This window comes from Vigna umbellata, chromosome 9 (assembly GCF_029865625.1).
Source record: "Vigna umbellata cultivar VRB3 chromosome 9, Vumbellata_1.0, whole genome shotgun sequence".
Taxonomy (NCBI): domain Eukaryota; kingdom Viridiplantae; phylum Streptophyta; class Magnoliopsida; order Fabales; family Fabaceae; genus Vigna; species Vigna umbellata.
The window spans coordinates 46698307-46714794 of record NC_142173.1 but is presented as its reverse complement, the minus strand read 5'-3'; the positions used below and the strand labels follow the sequence as shown (position 1 = coordinate 46714794).

At 39.0% G+C, this 16488-nt stretch overlaps 1 protein-coding gene across 2 annotated transcripts in view; it reads right to left on the bottom strand.

Annotated features, from left to right (window-relative positions):
* The window catches only part of ALA2 (aminophospholipid ATPase 2), a 30087-nt gene extending 14002 nt beyond the window's left edge, over positions 1 to 16085 (bottom strand). The window contains exons 1-9 of one of the 2 annotated variants that reach the window (XM_088099553.1): positions 15986 to 16085; positions 14282 to 14504; positions 12119 to 12332; positions 10482 to 10598; positions 10214 to 10306; positions 4447 to 4621; positions 4181 to 4347; positions 3410 to 3514; positions 3011 to 3108 (exon numbers count right to left, since the gene is read on the bottom strand). In XM_088099553.1, the coding sequence (XP_087955679.1) occupies positions 3011 to 3108; positions 3410 to 3514; positions 4181 to 4347; positions 4447 to 4621; positions 10214 to 10306; positions 10482 to 10598; positions 12119 to 12332; positions 14282 to 14406 (1094 nt within the window). In that variant the 5' untranslated portion in view covers positions 14407 to 14504; positions 15986 to 16085. The other variant, XM_088099554.1, reaches the window with a different exon arrangement.
* Positions 16086 to 16488: the final 403 nt, after the last annotated feature.

Below are 16488 nucleotides of genomic sequence, written 5' to 3'. Positions count from 1 at the left end.
CCAGTAAAACTAGAATGGGTCCTTCTCTAATGCCCAAACTTGGCATTCTCATTGGCTTCCATTCATATGCACCCAGAATCAAAGAGACCTAAAGTCTTCTGGGAACCCTAGAAAAGCAATTGCCTCCACCGAACCAGCCGTCGCCAGCCGCAACCCAATCGATCTCCACTGTCGATAACCGACTGCCACCGCCGGCCACTGTCCGCCGCCGACCACCGTCGCAGTTTCGACCGGTGACCAGCGAATCTGGATGGTCTCTTCGAGCACGATCTAACCCTAGTGGTCGACGTCTCAGACTCCTCCGCACGCGCCGTCACGCGCCTCTTCTCTCCGTCAGATCTCATGTGTGTGTTTGTCACGCGCCGCTGTCCCGGTGTCGGAATCACACCGCGACGCTTCTGGTCGACTCGCCGGACCTCCTCTTTATTATGACCCTCCATAGCTTCCATTGCTACCATCTTTGTTGCTTCACAGAATCTTCATCTTCCTCGCAACACACTTTCGCGACGGGTTGACGAGGATCCATCTCAGCCGCGAGGAGGAGAGGGTGTCACCTCGCGTTTCCACTTCGCAACTACTACCCTTTGCTGTTCTCTCCGATGCAGTCAACCGCCACCGCTGCAGTCAGCCGCCGTCGCTGCCGTCACAGTCAGTTGTAATTCCTACCTCTACTGCTTCCGCTATTTTCTTCTCCATCCTGAAAGGTGCCATCCAGTTGCACCTGGAAATTGATTCGCTAAAAAATTGTGAAGAAGGCCTCCGATTCCAAATCTGTAGGGGGGCCTTAGCCTTCCATTTTCCCTCATTGTCCGTTTCCCGGACGTTCTCAAAAACCACTTAGCTCCAGAATTTACTTCCTGACGTCCTCGGGCAATGAGCCACCGCTAACTCCATCGTAGTCGTCGTAGTCACCAGTAGCATCGTCAAAGCCGGCATCTTCAGCATCGGGGAAGGAAACGGGGTTGTTGTCAACACGGACAAAGACGCAATTGGATTGGGAAAAAGATGGGTCAGAGGCGTCGCTAGCGATGAGCTGGAAAGTGGCAGAGTTCTTCTTGTCAATGAACTTCTTCTTCCTCCCTCCCATTTTGCCTTCCGTTTGACGAAAGGAAAGACACTAACAATTACAAAGTGTGTAAGTGTTTCGGTAACTTCTTGGGCGGCAATGTTTGTTGTGTTTCTTCCGTCATCTTCTTCTCCATTGAGAAGGGTTCTCTGCCTTCACGGGCTTTTTGCCACCACCAATGGATTTCTTCTTCCTCTTTCTTGTGCGGCACTGAGTGGTGCTTCTTGCTGACGTCTCTACCGCTTGTGCCGCCGAATGCCCTAACACATGTGGCCAAGCTTGTCTCCACAATTGTGATTCTCTCTTGCAAGTGTGATGTCCCCGTTGGCCTGTGGCATGAAGGAGAGTCTATTTCTGTAGCTGTAATGTTTCAGTCAAGAATTCATCAGCCTTGTTGGCGGGTGCTTTAATGCCGCTGTCGCTGCAGTCAGTTGATTAACCTCTGCAGTTTGTCGTTGTTGCCTCCATAAGCTGTCGTATTTTCTTTGGTCAAGATTAAGAGTGTCTCGTGAAGTGCACTAGTCGTCGTTCTTGTTGTTTGCCGTGAGGGAAAATGTTTTTCAGCCCCTGCAGAAAACTTTCTTTTTGGGCTAGAGTTTAGCCCGTACTTCTTCTGATACAGTGTTAAGTATCACCTTTTTGGAGTAGTCCAGCACAGAACTTTGGACCTCCAACCTGGCTTTGGCCTTTTGATGCCATCATAAGTCCCAATCTTTGGTGTTTTTTGGTTTCTGCCAATGCTTTGTTATAACAGCTCACTGAGAGTTGTTCTATGAGACCGCCCGCTGATTTAGCTCGTTCGATGTTAGGGGTTTCAGATTTGTCCCCAAGTACGAATCAGTTATCACCAGTTCTTCCACCTTCACGTTCTGTCATTGACGTGCATATGTCGTTCAGTCGTGAAGGGAAGAAAAGTTTCAGCCGCCGCAGGGTAGTTAGTCCCTGAAGGTTTGTTGTTGTTTTAGCCGCTGTAGGGTGGTTAAGTCCCTATAGGTTTGTTGTTGTTAGCCACTGCAGACAGTTCAGTTCCTGCAGGTTTGTTGTTGTTCAGGACAGTAAAGTCCTTGAAGACTCGTTGTTGTTAGGGAAGTTAAGTCCCTAAAGGTTAGGACAGTGAAGTCCTTGAAGGTTCATTTTTGTTAGGGCAGTTAAGTCCCTAAAGTTTAGGACAGTGAAGTCCTTGAAGGTTCGTTGTTGTTAGGGCAATTAAGTCCCTAAAGGTTCATTATTGTTCAGGGTGGTTAAGTCCCTACAGGTTTGTGGCTGTTAGCCTTTGAAGGCCTCCCATCATGGAAATCATGTTCTTGAAGTTTTGTTGTTGTTCACCACTATTGATGGCAATCCAGTCCTTATAGTTTGTTGTTGTTTGCTACTGCAAGTCATCATCCATTTTTGATGGAAATTTCCCTCGTCCATCGCTGTGCAAGTTGAAGTTTCATGGTGCTAGTTCGCCCTCGTCCATTGCTGTCCAAGTTGAAGTTCCATGGTACTAGTTCGTCCTCGTCCATTGCTGTCAAATTTGGTTTATTGACGTTCTCTACAATTGAGTTTGACTATTCCAAGCTTGGTTCATACAATCTTGTATGATCCAGCTTGAGGGAGAGTGTTGTAATTTGAGATAATATCTTTAGAATCTTCCTAATTAGAGGAAATAGATATATAACCTTTTATTTTATTTTACTTTCCTAGTTTTCTTATTTCCCTTTTTAGGAGAATTAGATTATTACAAATAGAGAGTATCAGAATGTATTTTTTATGATTGAGAATAATAAATCAGTCTTATTTTCCACTGATATCTTAACCAACTAGCTTGCACCTCATGCCATTCGATTATAAAAATACTTGAGTTTTGTAACTCAATCCTTAATAATACAAGACATTTCACAGCTTACAAAATTTATCTTATTTTAAATTCTTTAATAATAGGATCATTTGGTTACTTACTTTGTTGCATGGGATGGAATGCTAGTCTCATGGTCAATCATCTGATTGTCCCAGTCAATAAATTTTGCATACAAGCTCTTCACCAAATCCAGAGATACCTGACAGACACGGAACAGTTGGCTCTATCAAATTAGAAAGTTACCCTCAATATATTTACTCAATTTAAAAGTTATGAAGTTAAATAACAATAATAATTGGCATTAGCACTAGGATTATCAACCGAAAATCCTATGTTTAATTAGAACTTAAGTTTCAATGATATTTTCATTTAGTTCTTAAGGTCATAAATGTTCTTACCTTCAAGGACTTCCACTACGCTATCTATATTATGACTGTTATCCAAATGACAAGCATGTTATATATAATATAATGTACGCTAAATCTATATCATCAGCTTACCTTAATTGAAATGGGTATCATGATGGAACAGAGAAGCTCAAACCGCAAAGGGATGACCAACAGTTCATACCACGGACCTTCATGAGGGTAAAGAACATACCATTGCTTTGAAAAACAAAAGAAAGAAAAAACATGAGAATTCACCTACATGATAACACGGAAACTTCCATAGAATTATGAAAGATAAGGCATCAAAACAGAACAAAAGTCTAATATCATGTTTTTGATTCCCATCCAAAGCAGGAACGCAGAACCAATATAAATATGCTTCTGTTTATTTTTCTCCACTTTGACATGGTTTTGAGAAAATGTGTTTTTTGGATGATGTTCCAAACACCCCATAAAAGTAAGATTTCAGGGGAAAAAAATCCTTTAATGAAAAAATAGCATGATGACACAGGAAATTACAAAAGAAGTGGTTATTCTAAGAAAAAGAAAAAAGAAACCATGATGCCTGAGCATTCATTGACATAGGGAGGGACTAAAAAGGTTATGAGGAATATTTCCTAAAATAAACCAAAGTGTGCTTACAAATAGTAAAATTTACACCCAACTACATAATTCACATGAAAGTGCAAAGGAAGCAACCAGCCAAGCCGATATGCTCTATGTTGAAACAAAATCAAAATTGCTAAGGGTGCATGCTACTACCATAAAAGGGAAATATAGCAAACTAAAAATAATAAACACTGGTGAGCATATCCTGATAGGTACAAGATTTGATACAATTATCATTGCCCAAGAAACCTATTTTGAGAAACTGTATCATACCTTCTTAGCTTCTGTCTCCTTCCAAACATTCCCTGCTATGCCAAGAACAAGAACAACAACTATTTGGAATATAAAAATAGCGCCAGTCAACTTGTCAATCATGGCGTCCATAGCAGTGAGCTTTGGTTCTGGTATACCTCTACTCATGCCCATTTTGGTTTCATTACCTGAAGAAATAAAATACATGCCAGATACCAAAATTTAAATTGTTTCTGAAAAAGTATTCACAGTTCCAAGAATTTAATAGATTGTATATATGGACTTGCCTGTATAGACAGCCACTCCACAAGCCCACTCTGTGTTTCTCAAGTAACATGACTGAAGAATGGTGTTTTTAATGGTTAAAGGGCATATATCATTATCAATAAATGGGGGAAACAACCGCATATTTGCATCAAATCTCCTGATATCTTTATCTGGACAAGGACACTCAATTACACCCTAAACACAGACACAAATAAAGAATAGTGTAATTAAGTAGTTGTCATATATTAATAATTAATAATTGAGAAAAGATTAAGATATAGAAGATAAAGTGATTCTAATAAACTAAAAATGAGTTCATTCACACAAGGAACTGTACAGTTGCTAGTTAGCAATTCATACAATAGAAGCAGTTATAACACAACTGTTAGGTTTCTAATTAGGAAACTCAACCACAATGCACTCTCACACACACAGAACACCAGAAAGAATGAAAAAATGTTGTTATTCACAAGTAATCTCAATGTACAATGAATGTCACGAGAGCATAACCTCTCTCAACAGAGTTCCTAGAACCTGTTATGTATCTTACAATCACCAAAAGTCCTCTACCCTTTTCTAATAGAGGTATTTATAATACCAGCTTTTCCCGCCCACTTACTAACAGCCACTTAACCGTTAAGATAGTTAAGTCATCTAGTTCTCTCCCTCCTCTTGTAAACTAACCAGGGTCTACCATTACCCACCGCCCCATGTTCAACCTTGTCCTCAAGGTTGAATTCTGGGTATTGATCACGTATGGTAATGACATCCTCCCATGTTGCTCCATCACGGCCTCCTTCTTGCCACTCAACCAGCACTTGTGGAACTTCCTCGTCTCTCCTTTTTATTTGCCTTCGGTCAAGAACCTTAGTAGGTCAATAAGATGGCCCTTCCCTTGCAGATCTTCAGGCAGCTCCTTCTCCACAGTCCTCTCTCCCACAACCTTCTTCAATTGGGAAGCATGGAAAACCGGGTGTATTCGAGCTGATGTTGGTAGCTGGAGTTTACAAGCCATTTTCCCCACCTTTTGTTCAACCTGATACGGCCCATAATATCGTGCCGCCAGCTTAGCGTGCAGTTTAGATGGCATCGATGTTTGTCTATGTGGCCTAATCTTGAGATATACCCAATCTCCCTCTTCAATATCTGTTGCCCTCCTTTTTTTATTGGCTTGTCTGACCATGAGCTCTTGTGCCCATACTAAATGAAACTTCAATTGTTTCAAAGCTTCGTCTCGTGTTTGTAATTCTTGAGCAACTGCTTCCACAGCCATTTCCCCTGGGATAAACCTGTGTAATGATGGGAGCTGTCGGCCATAAACCACCTCGAAAGGAGTACATTTTGCAGCTCCCTGGAAACTGGTGTTATACCAGTATTCCGCCCAGGGTAAAATCCCACTCCACCCCTTCGATTGTTCCGAACAAAAGCAACGTAAATATCCCTCCAGAACTCTATTTAATACTTCTGTCTACTCATCTGTTTCTGGATGGTAAGTCGTGCTCATTTGCAGTTGAGTTCCTTGTCTCTTGAATAATTCTTTCCAGAAAATACTCATGAACAAAGGGTCACGGTCACTTACCACCGAAGCTGGTATTCCATGTAATCGGACCACTTCCCTTATGAACACATCAGCTATGGTGTGTGCCGAATATGGGTGTTTCAGTGGCACGAAATGGCCATATTTGCTTAAGCGATCTACTACTACCATTACTGCATCATACCCATTCGACTTCAGTAGTTTAACTATGAAATCCATGTTGATTTCTTCCTACACAGCATTTGGAATGGTAGTGGCTGCAGTAGACCCTGAGGGGAAGACGTGAGATACTTATGCTGCTGACACGCTAAGCAACCCGCCACATAATCTGTCACTGTCTTTTTCATTCCCACCCAGTAAAGTGACTGGGCCACCCTCCTATAGGTTCTGTATATCCCTGAATGTCCCCCAGTCTGGGTTAGGTGGAACTCGGCTAGCAGTTTTGGAATCCACGTTGACTGAGCTGATACCACCAACCTTCCTTTGTAATGCAGCCTCTCATTTTCTAGCGTGAAAGGAGGGTGAGTCTGGGTCTTTCTTGATGTCTTCCATTATCTTCCTCAGATAAGCATCCTCCTCTACCTCCTTTGTCACCTCTTCAAAACTCTGCCAATAGGGTTTGGACAGCACCTTCAATTCTTTCTCCCCCGATTCCTCCATTCTCCTGGACAGGGCATTTGCTGCTCTGATAGTCTTGTCAGCTTTATAAACTATTTCGAAATCATACCCAAGCAGTTTGGCCAGCCAATTCTGCTGGTTTTGGGTCGTGATTCTCTGCTCCAACAAATATCGCAAGCTCTTTTGGTCGGTGTGCACTACAAACCGCTGTCCCAACAAGTAAGGTCGCCAATGTTGTATGGCCATCACCAGTGCCATAAGCTCTTTCTCATAGATTGATTTGTTTAATGATCCAACCGATAAAGTTTTGCTAAAATACGCTATAGGCCTCCTGTCCTGTGTCAAGACTGCTCCGACTCCTCCTCCCGAGGCATCACATTCTATGTGGAATGGCTTCTCAAAATCGGGTAATATCAGTACGAGTGTTGTGGTCACTGTCTCCTTCAATCGTCTCATCGCCTCTTCCACCCTCTCATTCCACTTGTACTCCCCTTTCTTCAATAATTCGGTCAAGGGTTTAGCCACCTTGCCATAGTCTTTGACGAATCGACGGTAGTATCCCGTCAACCCAAGGAACCCCCTCAATGCCTTCACATTCCTCGACCTTTCCCATTCTACCACTGCTTTAACTTTTCCTGGATCCATCTCTACCCCCTTCTTTGAGATCAAGTGGCCTAAGTATCCAATCTGGGCTCTTCAAAATTCGCTCTTCTTCTGATTGGCGACCCAGCAATTCTCCTCCAACCTCCCCAGCACCATCCCTACATGTTTCATATGCTCAGCCCATGTTTGACTGTAAACCAGAATATCGTCGAAGAAGACTAAGACAAATCTCCTTATGTAAGGTTGCAGACACTCGTTCATGGCACTTTGAAAGGTCAATGGGGCATTGGTCAAGCCAAATGGCATTACCACAAATTCATAATGCCCCAAATGTGTTCTAAAGGCTGTCTTCGGTATATCTTTCTCCCCCATGCGTATCTGGTGATATCCAGATTTCAGGTCCACCTTAAAGAAGTACCTCGCTCCTCTCAACTCGTCCAGCAACTCTTCTATAACTGGGATGGGAAACTTGTCAGGGATCGTGGCGCGATTCAAGGCTCTGTAGACCACACAAAATCTCCAAGAGTCATCCTTCTTCTTCACCAGTATGACAGGACTGGAGTATGGGTTGGTACTTGGCCGAATTACCCCAGTTTGTAGCATATCCGCCACCTGTTTTCTATCTCATTCTTTAGGATATGTGGGTATCTATAGGGTCTTACATTTATCGGGTCAACTCCCTCCTTTAGGGGTATCTGATGTGCCATACGTCTTTCGGGTGGCAACCCATTAAATTCTTGAAACACCCCTGCATGCTGGTTCAACAGTTCATCCATCTCCCTTCTCTGGTCCTCTGTTATTCCCTGTTGTTAATTTCCCCATCCCCCTTCTCCATCTCGCCCAATTCCCAGACAACATCCATGCCTCTGCCTCCTTTATTTTTAATAGCCCATCTCCCTTCTCTTGTCCTACCAAGATTTCGAATTCTTTGATAAATTCGTCCACCGTCCCGGTCTGCTTGATGGTGGTCAACCTTTCAAAAATGGTTCCCCTGCTTCCTTCCCCAAATCGCGCTACCAGTGCTTCCTTCAGCCCCGCCCAAGACTAGTTCTTGGCCTTCTCCTTCCAGAAGCGGAACAATTACCCGGCACTGCCCTCCATACTTATGTATGCCAGCTGCAATTTCTCATCATCTTCCTCTACCCCTTGTAGGTCAAAGAAACGATCGGCTCGGTTGATCCAATTGAGTGGATCCGGACCTTCAAAGGTGGGCAATTCGACCCTCTTCCTCCAATTCGGAGGGTGCCCGTGTTTCCCGATTCTTCCTCCCCCCTCGTTCTCGTCTTGCTGTACATTTGCATTGACCGAAGACTGACTATCCTCCGTCTGGTGCCGTCGTCCTCCCAACATCCTCATGATTTCCTTCAATTCTTGACAAATCGCAACCGTATCTTGGCGTAGCGCTCCCGTCTCCGCCTTAATCCCGTCAACTGCAAGTTCTACCGTCTCCAACCATCCCTCCATCACATTGAATCTTTCGTCAACCCTTCCCTCCATGTTAATTCTCTCGCACCTCGTCTTGGATCCGGCAGGTCGGACCAAAATTAGGAAACCCAACCACAATGCACTCTCACACACAGAACACCAGAAAGAATGAAAGAATGTTGTTATTCAAAAGTAATCTCAATGTACAATGAATGCACGAGAGCATAACCTCTCTCAACAGAGTTCCTAGAACCTGTTATGTATCTTACAATCACCAAAAGTCCTCTACCCTTTTCTAATAGAGGTATTTATAATACCAACTTTTCCCGCCCACTTACTAACAGCCAAGGTTGTCAAACTCGAGAGTTTACGTAAACTCGTGAGAGTCCAGTAAACTCGACTCGTAAACTCGTAAGAGTTTACTTTGTATGAAAAAAATATAAATAACATTCTATTATGTAACACTTTATTTTAACATTGCAGTATGCAACACTTTATTTTTGAAAAAAATAAAAGGAATGATGTTGTAAAGTGGTGCAGTGCCCGTAACATACTATTATGTTGCAGCTGGAAAACAAAACAATATTTAAAATACGTGTTGCTGTTGCATACCAATGAACCCCACATAAAATTATTAAAAAAATATTTGCTGTAGTACAGTGCCCGTAACATCAACTTTACTTAAAATCAATAAAATATTATAAGTTGCAGTGCCCGTGAACTCAACTTTACTTAAAATCAATAAAATATTACAAGTTGCAGTGCCCGTGACGTGAACCCAAAGTATTGCAGTGCCATAAAAATGTTTAAAAAATATGTTGTTGGCCCGTGACATCAACTCAACTTAAAATCAATAAAAAAAATCATGTTGCAGTGCCTGTGAGTGCCAGAAAGTGTTTAAAATATATGTGAGGGAGGCAAGGTCGAACGTGATAGAGGGTTTGCACTTACAAAACGATGAGAACGAAGGTGCGACAGAGGCAAGGTCGAACGTTGAGATCGACGGCGCAACGGAGGCTGAGTTCGAAAGTCGAGATCGACGACGCGGCGGACTGCGAACCTGATGGACGAGAAAGCGACGAAAGGCGAGATCGAACGAGATAGAATGCGAGAGTGCGAGAAAGAAGATGAACAGTGAGTGAATCTTTTATAAATCCTAATCTGATGCGTCCTAAAAACGTAGCCGTTTTGCGTTTTCAAATTTTTTTTCCAAACTCGCAAAATCGGAACCAAAATCGCGATTTTAGGCGAGTTTAGCGAGTCAACAACCAAGTCTACCGATCCTACTCTAAAAACGAGTTTGCTTACGAGTTAACTCGAAAGCATTGTCTGAACTCGTAAACTCGGTCGAGTTAACGAGTTAACTCGCGTTTTCGATAACCATGCTAACAGCCACTTAACCGTTAAGATAGTTAAATCATCTAGTTCTCTCCCTCCTCTTGTAAACTAACCAGGGTCTATCTAACTACTTAAAGCTGATGATAGTTGTTTATGCTAGCAACCACCACAGGATTACAGGCATAAGTTGATCTCCGAACATCATTCAAATATCTCCCAACACAATTAAATTTTACCAAGAGTAGTTACTGTAGATAAAATCTTACCTTAATTTTGTGCAATAGTTCAACATCTATTCCCGCACAAGCAGAAGGTATGACCCGTGTCTTTAAATCCGTTTCACCATCCAATGCAGCTGTCTGAATAACATGTCACATCATAACATCCTTAAAATGAATATAATGAAATGTCTCCCCCAAAATGAGAGAAAGAGAAGAAGATTTAGAAGAAACATAGTGGAACTACATTCCAATTCCCCCCTGCAATGCTGCAGAGAGAGAAGACCAACTTTAGCATGTTTCACAACATAATTACCTCTACATAGCAAACTCCTTGAGGATCAGAGGTACCAATTAAAACAAGGTCACAAGGCACTTCATCATTTTCACGTAGCCATACTATATTACCTACATGAATATCCTGGGCTTCAATCTGCAAAACCACCAAGAGAACCACGCCCACCCAAGAAAAAATCATTAGATCTACAGACATATAAGAACACACCATATAATATCAAATGTTAAAGCTTATGTAAATCTTCCTTCGTGTTAGGATATTTATCCTATTTTATCATCATTATATTGTGTCAAGGGTTACCCTACTTATCATGATTATATTGTGTTAAGGGTTACCCTATTTTTTCATGATTATATTGTGTCTAGGATTACCCTATTTATCATGATTATATTGTGTCTAGGGTTACTCTATTTATCATGTACTTTTGTATCAATTCATTCTTATAAATAGAAGATTGTGAGAGGGATCAATCAAGCCCTCTAGAATTATTTTACAGTTTAATTCTCAAGTCTTCCTACAAGACATGAAGCAGACCAAGGTGTATATGGGATATGAAGTAGAAGTTTGAAGTTTATTCAGCTTCAGCTTTTCTAAAAAAGAAAGAGGTGTTTTTATTATGTAGCTTGCTTTAAAAGCTCTTTTCAGAAGCTCTTCGTGTTTTAAGAAAGCAATAAAACATCTTCATTTTTTAAGAAAGCAATAAAACAGCTTCTTATCTATTATCATAATTTTTTAGACATTTTCAATAAAGCACTTTTTCACTAAATAGGCATAAACAAACAGACCATTTATTTAAATGGCAGAAGCAGGTTTCAGGCCATGTCTAGTTAGAATCACTATCACTGTCATACAATGCTTCAAGCAAGTGTAACGAGTAATCCTCTAATAGATAAACATGACCATTGGTTCTTACAGTTAAATAAAAATGTTGTGTCAAAATGTGCTCAAACATCACATCATATTTTGGCAAGAGAGGTAACAATGAACATGACACATAAATTTATATGGCCAATAAGTACATACATAGACTAGAAGCTGCATGCTGGAGTTCAAATAATCTGTAGTTAGGTGAGAGATACAGTCATTCATTGTTGCCTACGGCCTTATTCATTAGAATGAAGAAACAATGGTAAGCATCCCATGTCTATGTTAGACCACTAACCCTTTTACGAACCATGCCTTTCTTAAAAACTAAAGGTTCTATTTTGCTTTATATGTATAACTATAAGAATATAGAGGAGAAAATAACTATGCAATTAATCATTACAAGAATGAACCAACCAAACATGCACTAGTCTCTGACCTTTTAGAACAAAAAAAAAATGGGAATAGAAAAAGAAAATGAGAAAAAGGAAGACCAGGAATGTCAAAAAGTTTGAGAAAATACACATGTATCCATAAGTAAACTGCTCAAACACAAAAGTATACGTAGAGACAATACCTTGATATTTTAAAAACCATGAGAGCTACGTCATACCTTTTTGCATAGAATTTAGATTAAAGTTAAAACCATCAACTGAAATAAAAAAAAATAACAATATCTTGAAAAGATAAACAGATTATACTATACTGTAAACAGATTATTCAAGTGATGATGATCAATGGCTGGAAACATAGCAAAATATATATTCAAGAAAATTAAATACGTTTTATACATGTTTCTTGATGCCCTTCTTCACAACCCAGACTTCCTTCTCATTTGCCTTTTTGTCTGAAAGATATCTATTGTAATCATCCCAAGCCTCTTTTGATGCAGAGACAGCAAAAATAAAGATAAGCGGACCCCATGTACTGGCAGGATTTACTGGAGTAATGAGAGGCCATAACTGTAGGCAAGCTATCAGCAAAAAGTACTGATTCATGAACCGGCTGGAAAAAGGAGCAAAATCAGATGGATTAAAAGATCGTAATGTTTAATTAGAAAATTAACATGAAATTTTAACACCAAGGAAAAACTCATTTTGTTTAATAAAAATAGGTTCCTTGATCATGCGTACACTTAAGAAGGCTTGCACAGTAAACAAAACAACTGTGAGTGTTATACTTCTGTTAGACAATGTTAATGAGTTGGTTAGCTGCAACAACTGTTGGTCTCTGTTTTATTTAGTGTATCTGTTTGTGAGGTAGTTATCATAGTTTCTCCTCTAATTAGTGCAACTGCTTTAGGAAGAAGGTTATAACTAACTTGTGACTGAGCTCTGTCTATGTCTATATAGTTTTCTGTAAATAGAGTCTCAGTGTCTTTTGTACCTTTTAAAAAAAACAAACAAACGAAATCAGTGTATCAGTGTTTTCTATCAACAACCACAACAAAAAATAAAGAACAAGGCTGAATCCCTATAATATAGGAAGAGTGAGTTACACAAAATGTCAAATTAAAACTGTCTGGATCCTCCACATTAATGCCATTGTCCACTAATCTTCTGAACTCTCCCTTCCTAGTGTTAACTATATGATGGTTCATGCCTAGAAAGTAGAATCTATAAAATCACATAAAATATCCAACAAAATAAAATTACCTCCTTGTGACAAACTATCCGATTAATGTGTCTTATGACACATTGTCACACTTTGTGACTTATGACAAACTATCAAGTAATCACAAAAGCTTTCTTAGGCATCTAACTACTGTCACCATCCCAAAAACATGGAATAGTATGGACTGAGAAAAAGTTATGAAAGTTGAAATGGTTGCTCTAGAAAATATAAAACTTGGGAGTTGGTGGATCTACCAAAAGGAAAAAATATTGTTGGATGTAGGTGGATGGCAATGGGGTGGAGTAGGTATGGATTTGCCTATCTCATCCCATCCCAAAATAAACACCATCCTCATCCCTGAAGTAAAACTTTACCCATATCTCCGTCCCCATACTTAACACGTATAAAATTTTTGTCTCATCCACTATTAAATACAAGACAACTTAAAAAGGTATAAGGCAAGGTTAGCAGCTTAGGGACATACTCATACATATGGGATTGATTTACCTTGATCACCTATTGAAAAAATGAATATTGTTAGAATTTTATTGTCTCTAACAGCTAATTATGAATAGAGTTTGCAGCAATTTGATATCACAAATGTCTTTCTAAATGACAATCTTGAGGAAGAAATTTACATGGAGGTCTCATCTAAATTTAAAGCCAAGGAAGGAAATGTGTGGAAACTAAGGAAGGTACTCTATAGATTGAAACATTCTCCTAGAGCATGTTTTGACAGGTTTACTACTACAATGAAGATCATGGGTACAAGAAAAGACAAAGTGATTATGCATTGCTTATTAAGCATTTAGCCTCAGAGGGAGTTATCACACTAATTGTTTGTATAGAAGATATAGCTGCATTTGAAAATGATCAGACATGAGCAAAGCCTCAAAATAAGGTTTGATAACAGAATTTGAAATTAAGAAGTTAAGCAAATTGAAATATTTCTTGGACAATGAAGTAGCTCATTCCCATCATGATATTTTCATCTCCCAGCAAAATTATGTGTTGGATTTATTGGCTCAAAATGGTAAATTAGGATGTAAACCAGTAGAGACACCTATTAAACAAAATCACAAACTTGGTGAATCAATTGAAGGTGTAATTGTGGATTGATCGACAATCTTATCAAGGTTGGTTAGAAAATTGATGTATTTGTCCCACACCAGGACCGACATTGCATATGCAATAGCACAGAATATCCAACAAAACAAATATCAAAGAATATACAAGAGAAGATCAAACAGACGAACCCTAAAGGTGTGCAAATGCATGTGCAACATATCATGACACATATTAAAAAAATGAAAAACAAAGAGTGTTAGGAGAAAGATTACCTGAACTGTTCCCATAAATTTTTTGGAAGAAAGTTTAATACTGTATATTTTCTGTTTGATATACGATTATCACAGTATATATCATGAGATGATTCATCATCATCAATATAAACATAACGCTTCATTGTTGAATTATGAGCATCTGTCTGTATAGATTATCTTCTACAGCTTCATTGCAATGTTCAAGTAAAACAATTTTGAAGTAACCTCAACCAGTCACATCCTAAAAGAGAGAGAGAAATCAGATTTGCACATAAAACTTGTTATCATGAAAAATAAAACCAAGAAACATCACCAAACAACATCAAAGGATTGAATCCAATTCAAAAAAAGTATTTCTACAACTCTCAAGATAAACTGAGCATCTCAATACGCAAGCCACACACAAGCATATTATATATCATGTTATTCTTGACATATCTAAATGCAAAATACTATCATAATATCCAGCATGTAAATCAAAATATGTTGAATGTAATACCTTTATCTTATGTTAGTTAATTTATGCCCAAGCACAAGTGAATGACAAAAATCATCAAAAGAAACAGGCCATTTAACATGAAAAAGCTACTGAAGAATAGCTTCCAGAATCCATAGCATGCCATACCATATCACATAAAGCACTTTTAATCTTTTTTTCTGGAGGAAACAAATTACAAAATCACTAGACTAACCATGCTGTTGAGTACATGCTGCCAACACACTAGGTTGCAGCATTAAAATAGCAAAATATAAATTATTTTCATTCTTTTTCAATGTTCCAACTGTCGTACACTGAGGAAGATTTCCTAAAAGACTGAAAATTGTATGCTAGCAGAACAACAAAAAATTCTCGAAAATGAAACTAACCCCGGGGATCGGCTGGACCAAATCTCCCCGAGATTGTATAGCACCAATTTTAACTCGGTCAACAGGGATGATTACAATAGTAATACGAAATGTTTTCAGTGCTCATCTCAATTAATTCCTATTAAAAACCTCAAACTTCCTAACACGAACAAAAATGAAATATATAGCGAAACCATTTTCCCGATCCTAAGTACATATCAAAGAAATCAAGGAAAGTACCAATCCGCAATGAATCCACGAATATTAATATGATATAGGAGTTTTTCGGAGCTCATCTCAACTAATTTCAATTGAAAAACTCAAACTTCCTAATAAGAACAAAAATGAAATCAATAGTGAAGTAGTTTGGTTCATCCTAAACATGTATCGATGCATTTGAAGGATGTGTCAATCAGCTATGAATCAACGAATAACAATATAAAATATGAAACTCTTTTGGTGCTCGTCTCAACTAATTCCTAATCGATAAAATCAAGCATCCTAACATGAACGAAAATGAAACTAACAGTGAAGTCGCTTTGCTCATCCTAGACATGTATCAATGAAATTCGAAGGACGCGCAAATCAGCTATGAATCGTCGAATAATAATACGATATCAAACTTCCTCGCCGTTCATCTCAACTGATTCCTAATTGGAAAACTTAAAGCTTCTAATGAATGAAAAAGAAATCAGCAGTGAAGTCGTTTTGTTCATCAGAAACATACATAAACGAAATTTGAAGGAAGTGTCAATCAGCTATGAATTCACGAAAATGGAGAGCGATCGAAAGTCGAAGCTGAAATCGAAATCACAGCCCTAAACTACGGGTTCGCTACGCAGAGAGCGTTGGGTCTGAGATTATCAGAGACCGTACCTGTGAACAAACGACCTTGTTTCCTTTCTGTTCTGCTCCGATACGTAATAGTATACGCGTGATTCGTATACAATACATATGATCCGATTTCAAATTTTCGTAATGGGCTGTTAGAGTGAATAATATGCTGTTTGCAACTCCATAGTTTCTTTATACACCTTTTTCTTTCATCTTAATGCTTGCTGAAACTTATTTCAATTTTTTTTATTTGTACACTTATAAAAAAATATTCCGTAATAGATTTTAATTTCCTTTGAAGAAGTAATTCTATAATAATAAATATTATTATGAAATAGTTTAGAATATTCCATTTAAAAATTATTATACATTCTGAAATTTCAGAATATTTTTTTTTATGATACCTTCAAAAAGTATAATTGTAAGTTTTAATACATTTTCGATTCTTTTTAAAATTGTAAAAATTATAAGTATTTTCTTCGTCAAACAATTATGAGTATTGAAAGAAATTGGTTGAATGGTTCTTCTACTTTATTCTGCATGAT